This window comes from Microchirus variegatus (genome assembly GCF_963457635.1).
Source record: "Microchirus variegatus genome assembly, chromosome: 12".
NCBI classification, from domain to species: Eukaryota; Metazoa; Chordata; class Actinopteri; order Pleuronectiformes; family Soleidae; genus Microchirus; species Microchirus variegatus.
The window spans coordinates 11,688,511-11,704,388 of NC_139813.1; the positions used below are offsets into that span (position 1 = coordinate 11,688,511).

Here is a 15,878-nt window from a genome sequence, read left to right on the forward strand (position 1 = left end):
GGAGGATGGAGATGGAGCGCTCCTCTGCTCTGAGCTGTCTCTGTCTGCAGTGACGGAGCTGCGCCCTGCAGTGGCCAGTTGCATGTATGCATGCATGCGTGCGTGTGTGTGTGTGGAGAAGAACTAAAGCCTGAAAATCCCCTGGTGGATAATAAACAGTTTATTTTATGTGAATGTGTGTGTGTGCCTTTGTTTACTGTCTGTAATAATAAGATGGAGAAGACATAAGCACTGTTTATTTCGTTTAAATGATCACTTACAGTGATTCTTATGTGATAATAAAAGGCATTTTACACTTTGAATTGGAAACAAAAAAAAGCATGGTGCCAAGCTTTTCATTAAGGATTATAGAGTGGTGTTCTTTAGAGTGAAGATCTAAATTGCAGTTTGGTGAATTGTAATTCAAAGTAATACATGTGAAGGTGTAAGTACTGAAGCTGTGTACTTATTTTTCATTGTAACCAGTGGCGTGCACAGACATTTGAAGGGCAGGGACAAAAATTAAAAGGACACCCACCAGTGGGGCAAGCACCACTAGTATATAGTTTTCCACATTCTCACTCATTATATCTTTAAAGGGACATCATTCACAGCACAGCATCACTTTCTATCATCAAGATGAGCATTTTCTGTACAGCGTTGAATAGAATTTTCTCTAAGGACACACTATGGGACAGTAAGAGGAACTTCATAACGGCACCCTTTTTGGTTGGAAGGGAGCGTCCATAGGAAATTAAGTTGCAAGGTCATCTCATTGGGCACTGCATCACTTTTCTCCATTAGAAATGCACTCCTTTGGAAACAATAACTCATCACTCACTCATCTTCTACCGCTTTATCCTCCACATGAGTATTACGGGCGGCACTGAGCCAATCTCAACTGACATAGGGCATAGGGTGACCTGTCCAGGGTGTAACGTGCCAGGTCCACATAGAGACAAACAACCATCCACTCTCACACTCACAGTCAATTTAGAGTTGCCTAATCCCCAAATCTGCATGTTTATGGATGGGAAGAAAACCAGAGAGCCATTGTGGCCTCTTATGTGGCCTCTAAAAAGCCTCTTTCATAGAGTTTCTAGTGATTGTGCCACACTAACATTTAACATGTAAGACTCCATGTGACAGTAAAGTCTGTGGTATACACCTGTCACTCCAGTCACTTAGGCCTGCACATTGTTAAATTGTTCAACACAAATAATAGAGATGACTAGAGACCTTACTTTGGATGCAGTCACTCATACACCAACTACTTCAGTGTAATCAAACCTGTAGAGGAAAATGCTTTATGAATGCTTGAGGATTCATTTTGTTCCAGCCTGAACAGACTCCCTTGAAAAGTCTGCTCCTTTTAGTCTCCACTTTGTAAAGCATGATTTTCAATTCAATTAAGAAATGAAAGCCTTAACTGATTATAATATAAACAGGCGGAATATTAGTATTGATGAGTGTACTGAAAAAGGAAATTGGTTTTTACTCTGAAAAACTGTTTGGGTTCGTTCATAAATCGTTAATTCTTTACAAATAAGATTTTATTATGATTTCTTACATGTTCTTACATATTACAGCAGGTGTGAGATTTAATTCCACACATTACAACTTTTATAGACCTTTTTTATTATGAGTTTATTATTTGTGAAGTATTCAGTGCTTTTTCTTTTTTCTTGTCGTGGCTGAACCCAGACCTCTCAGATTCAGATTTTAACACTTTATTGTCTATTTATTTATAGATTTATGTATTTATTTAGTTAGTTAGTTTACATAGAGATGGAGAATCATCTTTGGCATGGTATCAGATTTAAAAAAAAAAGACACATCACACAAAACAATAAAGAAAAATTTCTACTTTACATGGAAAAACACTTTGAATAAAAAATGTAATAACATGTCAAAGTCGTCCATGATTGAGAGGAGCCATCACGGCTGATGGAATGAAGAACTTGTCATGGCCGTTCTTTCACAGCCTACATCAATTCAAAGCATGTATGCTACAACTATGTGAAATGAAATGAAAAATGCATGGAGAAAAAAAAAAAAATAGAAACAACAAACACTGTCAGGCGTATGACCTGTATGAGAATGGGCATGTTTCTGATAATGCGTGAAGAGGAATGTGCGAAATGAAAGGTTGGCCGCTGCACGAGTAAAAGGGTCATTCTGAAAGGAAATGCGGGAGTTTAAGGGAAAGTAATTCCCTGCATACTTAGCCTTATTAAATATGTAGCACAAAGGAAATGTGCTCTCTTTAACTCTACAGCCAGACCCCCTCAGGCAGTCAATCAAGTGATGCCCACATCCTGCATGTTCAGGTGAAGATGCTAAAATGTGTGTAGCCTGGCCTCATCTAATTCATTCAGAGGGTTTCTGACATTCTAGATGTCTCTGCTGCTTCATGTCTTCCCTCTGACCTTGACTGTCCTGAGGCAGTCATCTCTCACATATACACACACCCTCTGCTGCTCAGTTCACAAACACACACACACACACACACACTCTCTCTCTCTCACACACACACAAAACCCTCCCTCCTTCCTGCTGCTTTAAATATTGAAGATAGATAATGGTGTTTGCCTTCTTCCCAAGGCCGTGCAGAAAGCTTGGACTCAAGAGAAACAGTCGCACACACACGCACGCACGCGCGCACACACACACGCACGCACGCACACACACACACACACACACACACACCCCCACAGAGCACAAGCATGTCTTTACACATGAAAGAAACAACACTTGAGATGGGGAAGACAGAGCAGGAATTCAACTTTATTTCACCCCGTCTGCACTGGAACTTCTACTTCGCCTGCCTTTTTTTTTTGCACCTTCCTGCTTAATATGAAATTACTGATTTCTACAACCCTTTAACACACAATGACTACATGTTTTTCATATCAACAGATAAGGAAACACCACTGTGAGGCGATCATTCCTCCCAATCTGACTCCTTTGACATCAGCGGCCCCTCCCCGCCCATTTCCTTAATCCAAGTCCCCCTTTAATCTAATCAATAATGAGAGCACAGATGTTGAATTACGGGATGAAATGACAGGCTGATTGGATGTTAACGCCATAATCACCACACTAGCAGTCTCAACTCAGCACCTGGACACTATTAATGCGAATGGAGATCCACAAAGTGCTTCAGAGATAACACTACTTCCTGCTGACTACTTTACATCAAAAACTTATCAAATAATCTAAAAAAATACACAGATTTTTATGGAATATGTTTTTATTTTTCCTTGATATGTGGTTTCTTAAAACAATGCGGTCAAAAGAAACAGTACATTGTCCATTTTAAATCTCTCTCTCTCTCTATATATATATATATACATATATATATATAACAACGAGCCAAGGCCAACATAAATAACAAGCTGTCTTTCTTTAAATGAAATGATTAGTAAAATTACAGATAAAGGTTTAATAAGTAAAACAGCGGCTTCTTTTTATTGTAAATAGTGCAGAAATGTGATTATAGTTTGGGAAGACTTTGGAGAGTTGCTCGTTGGTGCTGGTGGTGGCTTTGTGTGCGACTGTGGGAGGAGGCAGGGAGGGAGAGAGGGAGGGTTACATGTAGTAGATCAACAGAGGTGCATCGATCAGCCACAACAATAAAACTGCAAACTGGTTTTAATGCCGTGGCTAATTGGTATGTTTTTGACTTTGCGAAGCCATGAAGCCGCTAGAGAATAAGTAATAGTTCACATTTAAAATGCCATTAGATGGTTAAGAATGACGGCACAGATATACACTGCTGCACTGCGACAACATTAAAGTCAGTTACCTATTTTATTGCTGTGGATGCAGTGTACAAGGTTGACTGTTTGCAAGAGTAACATGAGATATGCTTTGATATGACTGTGTTTCAGCATATGAAGTGAGGTAACAGTGTCCTCCAGAGGAAGAAAACAACACCTCAGCAGCACTTTTGTGTTACAACCACTATCTCCATTAGATAATCCTACACAGAGCCTGTAGCGGTAAATAACAATCAGCAAATGCAACATAAAGTGCTAAATAAATATAGATTATATGTTACAGCGGGTGTTGACGAGTATATCAGGGGTGGTGTGTGAAGTTTTAAGTATTATTTCAAGGCTCTGTTGGTCAGCAGTGTCCAAACGGAGCCTGTGTGTTCAGTGGTCTCTGAACAATGACGACGTGGGCCAAGTCGGCCTCTTCCAAACTTAATTCTTTGTCGTTGAGCTCTCGGGAAGGGATTGAAGTCGTCAGGACAAAAGGTGGGCAACTTCTCTGGCAACGTGCTACGAAATCCTGAACATCGTTGATTCTGGAAAAGGAACAGAATGATTTAACTGAATAAAAAAAGGAGACAGACATCTTCCCCATAGAGCATGACTGTTTCCTTTTTAGTGGCAAAGCATTCCCACCCAAATACTCTACTCTCTGGAAAGCACTACTATCATCATCCATTATTTATCACATAAGAGTACACACAAGTGATCCTATGGAGACCCTTCTCCTCACACTAAGGCTATCTGAAGGTTGGAGGGGTTCATCCTTTAGCTACTAACCCTGTTATATAAATGCTGCACCAGAGTTACGCAATCCCTCACTCTCAGGGGATTTTATAGATCCACTCTGTTGCTACATCTCAGATTATGTTTTCTGCAGCCCCATGCACAGTGGCAGGGGATATAACATGATGCACCATGCCTTCAAACTCCACTAGAATAAAGCATTATATAATTTACAAATAAAACCCCCTCACCCCCTCTGGAGCTGGAACAAATACATTTTTTTTCTTCTTTTGTCATTCCTTGAACTACTTCTATCCTGCGACGTGCAAGATTACGGGATTTACAGACAGCACAGCAGGACTACATTTTTTCTGACTACACAGAACAGTGTCTTTGTGTCCAATAAGTAGACATGAAATGTTGTTAACCTCGCCGTCTGAAATGTGGACAGATGAGTTTTGGCCTTGACATTGTGGCACTCACTTATGGGATAGGTTAAACCTCTGGACCAATCTCCTGCCGTCAGCCAACCAGATTTGCAGGGAGGTAACAGGAAGGGCGTGGTCCAGTGTTACCATGGGAATAGGAGGAGATCCATCCTCATGCACAGACGGTGACCTGGCCACTACTCTGGGTGCAACACTAGGAATAAACAAGAGATTAAGTAACAGAAGTATAACATACATATGCACAGTGTGTTCTAATGTTGGTAACTTTGACACTGTGTGGGCAGAGAAAACATTACACAAAATATGTTTGAACCCTTTGTACAATTTAGCCTTTATGGAGTGATGCTTTGACAACACTGAGGCTCTCAGTTCATCCTTGTGCTGGTCTGTTGGGTCAGATTTTTTTGATAGCTGGGTTTAGAGGGACACCTAGTGGTAAAAAGCAGTACAGCATCTCAGAGATCAATAATAATGGCAACAATTACAAAGTTGTTAATGGGAATAATGTCATGTTTCCATACAAATATAATTATAGACAGGGGAATGTATGTACCAACAATTTAATAATCCAAAATTCCACTCTTTTTTGTATGACCTCTTACCTGCCAAGTCGGTATCCTCTGCCAGTGAAAGGATGAAAGGCCCTTTTCTTAGGAACGTAATTTTCTTCCGTCAGATCCTCCACACTGATCTCCAGCTCCTCCTCTTCTGCTCGACTCTCCCACTCTGCTGGAAGCTCTCTGGAACAGGAAAGATCGGTCCTTAGTCAGATCAATCAATACGACAAAAGGCCCTAAAGAACATTGCGCTTCATTTATCCTCTGTCACCTGGTTGTGGAGCTAATTTCCCCTCAGGGACGTGTAGGGTTTGACTGCAAGGTCAAACCAGTGAATTAAAAACAAGGACAGACTTTATCGAACATGTGAGTTACGTACTACATGGTTCCATTACCTTTACATTACATTTTCACGGCCCGTTTAACCCAGTGTTTCCTTAAAAAGTATGTGAACCATGGTTTTGAGCTTGAGCGACATCTAATAAAAGTTGAACATCTGAGAAGTGGGATCTTAATTTTTGTGAAAAGAGACCCATTTCAAACAAGCTATCTGTAGGCAGCCTCGTGTTTGATGCTATTGTTGGTGACTATGTATGGACAGTGACTTCATTTCATGTTATGCAAGAAATTAAATTGAATCTCAAATGTATTTGACATTATTCTGATGTATTCCTCTGTTAGTCAGTGGCTTTTATTCAAAGCTAACAAAAACATTTTGTCTGTAGTCTTTCAAATCAGTGTCATGGTGACACTGCTTATTCGTTACCAGCCAGGAAATAAAAGGTGGTGTAACAATGGCACTTCTCTAGTGCTGTTGTGTTCAATTTAAGTGCTTTTCAAGCTTAGAATACTTACTAAAAGTAAGAAAAAAAAAACCTCTCAATTACTGCCACTGGTAATGATCATTAAAAACCCTGACAGACTCGCAAACTCGCTAAGTATTTTGTAACATGTTTTTGTTCATGTAAATAAAGCGATTTGAATTTAACATTGCCTGTTTGTGCCTTTAAGCATGAATAGCATGATGCTTTTTAATAAACTTAATGAATACTAGCACCGACAAATTAAACCCACCCCCTCTTAATGGAATCAAGGAAGTCCTGATTCTCTGGGATGGAGTAGCTGCGAAACTCCTGGTCATTTACAGTGAAGCCATCCTTCCACAGCCTTACCACCATCTCAGCCTGGAAAAAAGGCCAGAAAAAAAAAATCATTGTATACGATGTACTTACTGTACATCCAATACTGACCAAAAAGTCTGTTAAGTATGAAAAACACAGCGGCACGATCATTGTAGATTGCTTCCTGACCATGCCACTTGAATTTCTAGTGTACACTTTGTAATTATTCACTGACTGAGACTACGGTTTAATGACATATCTATACCAAGATTATTACACATTGCCAATCATTTCAAAAACAGTCTGACACGATGACCATTGATAGCTGTGTGAGGAACATTTGGACAGCCTGACGATCCATGAGGGAGGGTGAATTTCTTTCTGACCTTTGATGACCCTGCGGCCTCGTAACCAATCTTCTCCACCTCATCGAGAAGGTCTTCTACTGAGAAACTACGCCTCATTGGAGCAGCCTCTTCATTTTCTTCACCAACAACCCTTTAAGAAATGGACCAGAGTGTATTTCACTCATTATATGCCTTTCTGAGTTCAGCCTGAAGGAACACAGTTTTGCTGTTATAAAGGAGGTGAACTTTTGGTTGTCTGTTTGTCTGTGAGCAACATAACTCACAACGTCGAAGACAGATTTGAATTATATTGTCTGGGGGTATAGGTTATGGCTCAAGGAAGAAAATATTAGCTTTTGGTGGTGATCCATACACTGATCCGGAGTCCAGATTTAACAAAACAACAACAAAAAAATATGATTTACTGTGTAAGATAAGATGCAATGACATTTCATAGGAAACAGCCTTAGCAGCCTTGGGGGGAAAAAACAGAGATTTCTCTGGGTTACTGCTTTTGTCAGAGGAAATGTTGAATGCACTGGACCATGGCATTTAAATTATAATTGAAAATGAGGAGTTTTCTTTGATTAGTCTATGGCATATGGCAGGGGTGAGGGCCACATCAGCATAATTGTTACCCTCAAAGGGCCGGATGTAACTGTCATACAGAATAAATGTGACTAAATGTAACCAAATATAATGTAAACTAAAGGTAACTAGTCTGTAACATATTACTAAATAACTCTGTATTTATTACTTATTGAAGTTACAAATATGATGCCTTATAGATATAACCCGGTCCACGATGGTGTTTCTTGACAAACTAACAGTTTTAAAAGTCTGTATCTGGTCGGGGCAGACCTGCTCACACACCTTCAGCATGCACTGCTTCAAAAACCCTCAAAAAAGACTTGTGATTTCTTCAGCCACAATAAAGCTACCTCTCACTGCCACATCGTTTTTTGGTTGTGGCTTTTGTGAACACATTCTGCTGCGATCACAGTCTCAATCTCAATATTGATTCATATACAATGATACACTGCGATCTAGTGGCGGGATGTCGTCACTTTGAGGGTAACGCATCGCCATGCATTGTGGGAAATCAATTAATCAGTCACGGGCCACATAAAATGACGTGGCGGGCCACATCAGGCCCCCGGGCCTGGAGTTTGACATATGTGGTCTATGGTGATGCTATGTACAATATATAAGAAAATGTTATTGTGACATACCAGTTTTCACCTTTCTCATCCCCCACAGTGTCAATCTCTTTCATGACGTCCTGTGTTTTCCATCTACAGGAAATAACACATTAAAACAAATGTAATAAACAGAGATTAAAGCGCTGGTCATCGTTATAACAGGGCCTCACGTTTAAATGCGACATTAATATTTCTTTCTTTATTCTGTTTACATGTATTACCTCGGTTAATGTCGTGTGTTTGCTCACTATAATTCCGTGTAGAAACAGCTAAACACCGGGTAGTAAGTAAGGGTGTTTACTGATAAACAAAACAAGCAACGTCAATTATGTAAGGGGGCAGAAAATCATGGACGTGCATAGAGACAACAACCGGCGACCTATGTACACTATAACATGTCATACATCGACAACGACACAGCACATATGCTCGTTATCCTGCGCGTATTACGGTTAAGGTAAAATAGCGATTTACCAGTCCATGTTTGGTCTGTTAATCCTGGGCTACACATCTGCAGCCACAACTTTGGGTTAGCAGCAACAGCAACAGCAGCAGCAGCTCTTCTGCTGAGCAATGTGTGTGACGCAACTATGTCGTAAATTGACTCCTGTTGTCGTAGCAACACTACACTGCTCTTTCAGCACTGTAAGCACCTAATTACATCTATCTATCTATCTATCTATCTATCTATCTATCTATCTATCTATCTATCTATCTATCTATCTATCTATCTATCTATCTATCTATCTATCTATCTATCTATCTATCTATCTATCTATCTATCTATCTATCTATCTATTTAGTGTAATGCACTTTTTTAAACTCAGTTTGTATATGTTTTTTTCAGTTATTTACAGTATTTTATTCTTCGATATATTTATATTGTTTTATAATGTGGGTTCTTTACAGTGTAATGTATTTTTTTTACTAAGTTTATATAGTTAAAAAAAAGAAGAAGCTATTTACAGTATTGTATTGTTCTTTAATTACAAGGTTTTTCCATGTTATTTCATTCCTTTCGAAAAATAAAAAAAATATTGAACTCATACATTGTTCGTTGGTGTCAGATTATTTATAACATAATGGTGATGAACACTGGTTGAAAGGGGCCCCCGGGAATGTTTGCTTCCTCTCTATCTATCTATCTATCTATCTATCTATCTATCTATCTATCTATCTATCTATCTATCTATCTATCTATCTATCTATCTATCTATCTATTAATTAATGCTTTATTCACCAATATTAAATTAAATTAACTCAAGATGTATTTAACAAAACATGCTTATAATACGGTTGTGATTCATTTACCAAACATGGCTCTTGGAATCAGATGTGCGACCTGTTAAATAACAAAAAAATAAGTTATGTTACAGAACTTTAACGTGTCGATTTATACTGTAATTGATTTTCCTCTAGAGAGTCTGCATGTAAAACAACAACAAAACAAATGAGTAAAAAGTGGAGTATTCTCCTGTAGCATAGGGTACATTATGTGCTTACGTTGTCAGACAACATTGTAGTGTTTTCTTTGTCTCCTAGTTTGCCTTTTATGTTGCTGCAAATATTACACAATTAAGTCACTATCACGACCACAAACCACGTTATTATATGTTAAAAGTCTTTACGCCGTCTATGTGACGTTTGTATGGAATCCCTTTGGTAACTGGGTCACTAGTTTACGGTGATAATATGTCCAGTCAGCACAAAATGAATGCACCTGCCGAACAGACCCACGTCTGAGAGAGAGAGAGCGACTGAGAGCGACTGAGAGCGACAGAGAGCGACTGAGAGCGACTGAGAGAGAGAGAGAGAGAGAGAGAGATGGCGCCTCGATGCTGCGCTCACTGAGCCAGTGTTTGAAGCCGGTTAGTGAGATTCAGTAAGGGCAGACAAAAGGAAAACAATGGTGAACACGAGGAAAAGCACGCGGGTGCGCACCGGTCCCTTCATCTCCTCGAGGACTAGGTCGTCGTCGAGAACCGAGCGAAACTCCGATGAACATGTAAGCCGGTTTCTTTTCTCAGCCGGTGAGCTAGCGGGTTCTGCTAGTTGGCTAGGTAGCTGTAGCCGTGGCCTCAAGATACTCCACGCAAACGCAGTGTTCACAGACAAAATACGAGCCCTATTGAACTTGACACCCGCTCAGTCACGCAGGCACACAATTAAAGAAGTGAACGCAGTTGCCCGTGCTTGGGTCGCTCACAGTATACGCATTGCACAGCTGTCAAATGACATGCTAGTGATGTGAACTCTAGGCTAGCCCCAACTTGAGTTCTCTTTGTGTTTGGCAGTTGTAGCCGGCTGACTTGTTCCACTGTCTCCTTTGTATATTAGCACCGCAGTTAAAGACATCAATGAATATGGCATGATGTTGCCCGCAGTACTCAATGCCAGCATTCTGGGGGGCATCGTTGCATACATGTTATCTCAAATGCGGACAGATAAAGCAATTGTAGAGCTAACGTTTGCAGGTTGCAGCTAGTCAGCTAGCTTACAGTGGGGGAAGGGAGTCTCGGGTTCACAACAGTTGGCTGGCTCAAGTCCCGTATTTAGCAAGTTTGAACTTGATGAACTTTCGGTTGTAAATACCCCCGAAGACTCCTAGAGTGTCTTTTTATATTATGTGTTTTAAAATCAGCGATATAACGACATATCGGATGATATTGAACTACTTTGTGGAACAGTTCGTATTGCAATAATGGCTCTGTCTGCACTCTGGTCGACTGACCTACAAGCGCTCTGACAGTCTTTGTCTCAAAATGTAAACATTGAGATTGTGCAAGCGAAGAGGCTCTGCGTTCACACGTCGTTTACGGTCATTAGAGCTTTCAACACAGATTAACAACTACAATCAACGAGCTGACCGTTTATTTGGCCGTTCTTGAGTTTTTATTAGTCAGTACGGCCACAATTTGTACTTTATTATGGTCGAAGAGAGTGGAATAATTCCTGGCTTATGTTAAGATGCGTCTTAATGTTCTCAGTTTACCAGATTTAAATGGTTTCAGATTCTTTATGTACACTTATATGTACTTCTCTTTGTGAACCTCTTGTGACATAGTTGCTAAATAAAAGTTGAAGTTAATTGTAGTTGTAAACTTCTTCACTGGCAGGAAATTATAAACACTTGTGAAACAGAAAAACATTTTACGCTGAGGTAAAGTATTCGTCGGGATTATACGTGTTATACCCTTGTTTGTGCAATGCATCAACATTGCATGGGTATACTGGTCTTTTATATTGCAGGTGAATAAAGTAATATCTATATTTCTCTATTGCTCTTGAAATATTGGCCAACCCTATTTGTTACTTACTAAATTGATTGATTAGGAATGATTTAGAGTTTCACCTGTGTTCACTCCCTTTGGTGCATTTTGCACATTTTCTGTGTTTGTATCTACTGAAGCTGTTAGCCAAACCCCTCTGCAGGCATTTGTGTTGCAGACCGTTACCTGTGACAACAATTGGATATGTTCTGATATCAGCAGGGAAGGTGAGCAGTGATGTTTGGAGCCTCAAGGACATGTCTGGTCGGTGTTAGGTTGTCATACAGAGAACAACACAGAGTTTGGGAAAAGGAGTCTTAAAAGTAATTTCTATTGACAGCCTATAAATGACAGGCAAGGCAGAAGGACAACAGCAACAAACTGCTATATATCCTAAGTAAAGTGAGGTGGCTGCAAATGGTTTGAGTGTGGCTGAGAATGCCAATAAGCACCCATGTAAAAATTCCGAAGGGGCTTCTACTGCTAATAAAATCTGAGTGATGAGTGGTTTGATAGGATAAATGTCTTTTGCAACTGGGTAGCAGAGGATGGGGTGGTGTGGGATCACCGGTGATGTTGACACACTGACAGTGTTTTGGTGGTTACTCAGAATTCCTCATGTGGGTGACAAGGGTTTAGCACCAGAGCTTTAAATGTTGCTTTGGTATTTGTTTTGCAGAAGGAGCCCAGTAGTGATGTGAGCAGCCCCAGTAGTCCCCGTCTTTCTCCCCCTACCAAGCGGACACGGCGGCAGATTGCCTCTGAGCCTAGCTCCAGTGACACCTCCCCATCTCCTCAAACTAAGGGTCAGAGGGTCAGCTGGGACATTCCCACCTACCACACCAGGTCAGCTGCTGCCTTTTACTTCACTCATTAAGTATTTTTGTAGTTTTTGTGCTTCACAATAATGCATTGTCTTAATCAGTTACAACATTTAGTTTTAATACAAAGTTCTGTTGAAGACTTTTATCCTATGAACTTGTGTAACCATACAATTAAAAAGTTTAAGTAAGAGTCTGCTATGCTGTCTGTTTAGTTAAATGTAACTGAAGTCAGTGGAGATGAACATGAACTCCCTGGCAGTGTTTTGTGTGTTTATTTGCAGTCTTCTATGCAGATGACCATATTAATTTTGTCTTTGTTGTTTCATTCATAGGCTGTCCTCTCGCATAATGCAAAACGGACACGGTAATGTCGTTTTCTTAATTTTGTTCTCTATTTTCAATAAATACAATTGGAAAGCAAAATATTCCATTATTGGCTCCTAATTTATTTGTTTGTCAATGCTGCAGCCCATATGAGTCACCGGAGTGAGGACAGCGGAGGTGGAGATCATTCTCGCATGAATGGCCACGTGGAGCTGAAGAGGAGCTGCCGAGTTAGAAAAAGCCAATTTCAACACCTCAACCAGAGCCTGCTGTTTGACCAGCTGGTCAACAGGTACCCTACACTTTCACTTGCAACACCTTTCTTTGCAGGGCCAAAAGAAGGAAAGGAAAGAACATGTACATGGTTATATCAACTTGGTTGTTCTTTACTTGGGAGCCTCTTATTTGTTGATTTCTCGCTAAGGTTTCCATGTCTTTTTTCTTCAGAGAGCTTCAGCTTTAAGGTTGACCAATTTCTATTGTCACTCTATGCAATATATTTCATAAACATTACAAGAGTTAAAACAAAGCACACATTTTGCTCCATCTCTCTGACAGAATTTTACTTTTAGAGTCATTCTTTCAAAAAACCATGTGTTGTAGTAAAGAGTCGCATAACAGTGATGTTGTTGTGCAGAAGTGTGCTACAGATCGTGACCTATACACAAACATGTTTACCAATGGTGCGCTTCAGTTTGTTTTGTGTATTTGTTTGTGCATGTGCAGCACTGCTGAGGCTGTCCTTCAGGAGATGGACAACATCAGCAGCATCAGACAGAACCGTGAGGTGGAGAGACTTCGCATGTGGACTGGAGACACAGAGGAGGTAAAGCGAGGCCATGCTCTAGCAAATAAAGCAGAGCTAGAAAAGCACAGCACTACTTTGTTATGATCTAACGTGAAAACAAGTGATAGCCTCAAGGTGCTGTACTTTCAGGAAAACATGGACATGTACTCCCGAGTGAAGCGACGGAAATCTATGCGCAGGAGCAATTTCAGCATGCCAGCACACCACAAAGTCATGGGCAAAACAGAGCAGGAAGAGGAAGAAGGGACAGAAGGTCAGTATCCTCATGTTTTACTTATAAATATGGGGAGTGAAGGAAAGATCATGAAACCTTGATGACATGCCTGCCTCTCAAAACCAAAAGGATTTCTCGGTTTATTTTTGTTGGTTCTTCAGGCCTACATAGACCTTGTGTTTATATCCATCCCAATAAAGTGGACAGCTTTTTGTATAATGGTGTGCACCTGAATGTGAACACTTCAAATACACACATTTCTGTTCACAAAGACCCAAATGATGTCGTTTTCATTGACTCTGTCAACAGATGGGCCTGTTGTCAACGTATGTGTGTGTATCAGTCCATTGTGAAACTGTTGCAGGTCTTTTGTGTTTTTCACATCTCTGAATTTCAGAATCTCACGGAGAGGAAGGGGAGGATGCAGAGGATGACGATGAAGATGATGAAGATGACGAAGGGGATGAAGCAGAAGAAGCCGGAGAGGAAGATGACAGACCATACAACCTCAGGCAGCGCAAGACGGTGCAGAGATATGAGGCACCCCCTATCGGTAAAACAGTTTTGTTCATTCATTGTGTCTTATTTTGCCTGCTTGTTTTAAAGTTGTTTCAGACTTTATCTGTGATAAATAATTGTTTTGGGTTTTCTCTCTCAGAACCTGTGAACAGAAGGCCGAGCAACCCCTCAATTTTTGATACCCACAGATCCCCTGCAAGAAGAAGCCATATAAGGTTAGCAGAAATGTGTTTCTAAAAACATGGTCATGATTAATCATCTGAGAGGTTTGGTGACAAAACTTTTTTACACTCATTTCCTGTCCAGAGTGAAGAAACACGCCATTCACAGCAGTGACACCACCTCGTCCTCGGATGAAGAGCGGTTTGAGCGGAGGAAAAGCAAAAGCATGACTCGCGCTAGAAACAGGTGATTGGTCTTTTACCTCAGCTTAGATTGAAACATTACTATTACATTATTTCTGTTATAGATTTGGTACTCCATAAATATAATCACTCAGATTGTTTTGTTCCACAGATGTTTGCCAATGAACTTGACAGCAGAAAACCTGCCCAGTGGGGTTTTACGTGACAGGGCGAAAGTGGGTGCCAGCTTGGCCGATGTGGATCCCATGAATCTTGATAGTTCTGTGAGTGAAAATGCTAATAAATGCCAAAAAGCTGTTTTGCAGAGTTGTAGCTTGAGCCTTGGACAAGTTGGAAGACATATTGCTGTTTGGCTACAAACAACAAAGCCGCTTGATATTTTTCAGAGATTTTGAGAGGTCCTAGCAGGCGATGTGAGAAATGTGTTTCTTTCCACAGGTGAAATTTGACAACGTGGGTGGCCTCAGTAATCACATTCAGTCACTTAAAGAGATGGTAGTGTTCCCTCTGCTTTACCCTGAGATCTTTGAGAAATTCAAGATTCAGCCTCCCAGGTGAGAAGAACGAAAACAGAAAATAATATATTTTTGTTTTGTTGTATTTCCTGACAAGACAATATTATAATAAATTGGACTGCGTTCATTTGCCTGATAATATACAGCACATTCAAGAAAATATAAATATGCAGAATGTAGAACAAAGATGTTTATGAAAGCTACATAATCTTTTCCCTTCTTTTGTAGGGGGTGTTTGTTCTACGGCCCACCAGGTACAGGAAAGACCCTGGTTGCACGAGCGCTTGCCAATGAATGTAGCCAGGGAGACAGGAAAGTTTCCTTCTTCATGAGGAAAGGAGCCGACTGCCTCAGCAAATGGGTCGGGGAATCAGAACGTCAGCTGCGTCTGCTCTTTGATCAGGTGAGTCGGTGCTCCTGTGAGGTCAAGGGCACTTTTATTTTCTTGCTGTAACTATAGTTTCAATTATTAGCTGCCTTTGTTGCCATATTTTTGAGTGTATTTTTTTCAGTGAACAGTTTTGTTTGTTTGTGTGCTTTCCAATAGGCGTACCTGATGAGGCCGTCCATCATTTTCTTTGATGAGATTGATGGTTTGGCTCCTGTTCGCTCCAGCAGGCAGGACCAGATACACAGGTAAGACAAATGTGATTTAACCCTCATGTCCCAGAACACTGTACAACTGTTCTGTATACTAAGTACACTTTCCCATCAAAGTGAAAATAACAGAATTGTAAATGATTTCAAAGAACAAATCTCACAGGTCACTTTGACCAAAGTTTAAATTATCCATGAATTTGTCCTTTTATTTTGCTTTTGCTTGTGCACACATTTACATACCCCCCTGTCTTCATGGTCAAACTGCTGTTGCTGTTTCTTT

General features: G+C 40.3%; 2 protein-coding genes across 3 annotated transcripts in view; one reads left to right on the forward strand and one right to left on the reverse strand.

The window, feature by feature from the left end:
* Positions 1 to 3,227: 3,227 nt before the first annotated feature.
* On the reverse strand, positions 3,228 to 8,719 carry ubxn2a (UBX domain protein 2A). Of its 2 annotated transcripts, none has more exons than XM_083899014.1 (7): positions 8,635 to 8,719; positions 8,191 to 8,253; positions 6,998 to 7,109; positions 6,565 to 6,674; positions 5,536 to 5,673; positions 4,968 to 5,126; positions 3,228 to 4,294 (listed from the first exon to the last, which is right to left on the reverse strand). In XM_083899014.1, exons 2-7 carry the CDS (start codon positions 8,232 to 8,234, stop codon positions 4,111 to 4,113), a joined length of 747 nt encoding a protein of 248 aa, XP_083755140.1. In that variant the 5' UTR covers positions 8,235 to 8,253; positions 8,635 to 8,719; the 3' UTR covers positions 3,228 to 4,110. The 2 variants fall into 2 exon arrangements, with proteins under 2 accessions (XP_083755140.1, XP_083755141.1); XM_083899015.1 differs by having other exon boundaries at positions 8,201 to 8,253; positions 8,635 to 8,652.
* A 1,347-nt stretch (positions 8,720 to 10,066) lies between these two features.
* Positions 10,067 to 15,878, forward strand: part of atad2b (ATPase family AAA domain containing 2B) — a gene marked incomplete at both ends in the record, with an annotated part of 64,039 nt that continues 58,227 nt past the window's right edge. Inside the window, 13 exons of the mRNA XM_083899102.1 lie at positions 10,067 to 10,165; positions 12,109 to 12,275; positions 12,586 to 12,617; positions 12,722 to 12,869; positions 13,304 to 13,403; positions 13,515 to 13,638; positions 13,997 to 14,152; positions 14,258 to 14,333; positions 14,425 to 14,526; positions 14,635 to 14,746; positions 14,922 to 15,037; positions 15,227 to 15,401; positions 15,546 to 15,634. Of these exons, the coding sequence (XP_083755228.1) occupies positions 10,067 to 10,165; positions 12,109 to 12,275; positions 12,586 to 12,617; positions 12,722 to 12,869; positions 13,304 to 13,403; positions 13,515 to 13,638; positions 13,997 to 14,152; positions 14,258 to 14,333; positions 14,425 to 14,526; positions 14,635 to 14,746; positions 14,922 to 15,037; positions 15,227 to 15,401; positions 15,546 to 15,634 (1,496 nt within the window). The remainder of the gene's footprint in view (positions 10,166 to 12,108; positions 12,276 to 12,585; positions 12,618 to 12,721; positions 12,870 to 13,303; positions 13,404 to 13,514; positions 13,639 to 13,996; positions 14,153 to 14,257; positions 14,334 to 14,424; positions 14,527 to 14,634; positions 14,747 to 14,921; positions 15,038 to 15,226; positions 15,402 to 15,545; positions 15,635 to 15,878) is intronic.

Bases quoted from the DNA above. Each gene is read 5' to 3' on its own strand.
- ubxn2a (XM_083899014.1), bottom strand. From the start codon at position 8,234: ATGAAAGAGATTGACACTGTGGGGGATGAGAAAGGTGAAAACTG. The intron at 5,674-6,564 runs GTGGGTTTAATT...TTCCTGTTCCAG, and splicing joins CTTGATTCCATTAAGAGGGG to AGAGCTTCCAGCAGAGTGGG. The intron at 4,295-4,967 runs GTGAGTGCCACA...TTCCTTTTCCAG, and splicing joins AGGTTTAACCTATCCCATAA to AATCAACGATGTTCAGGATT.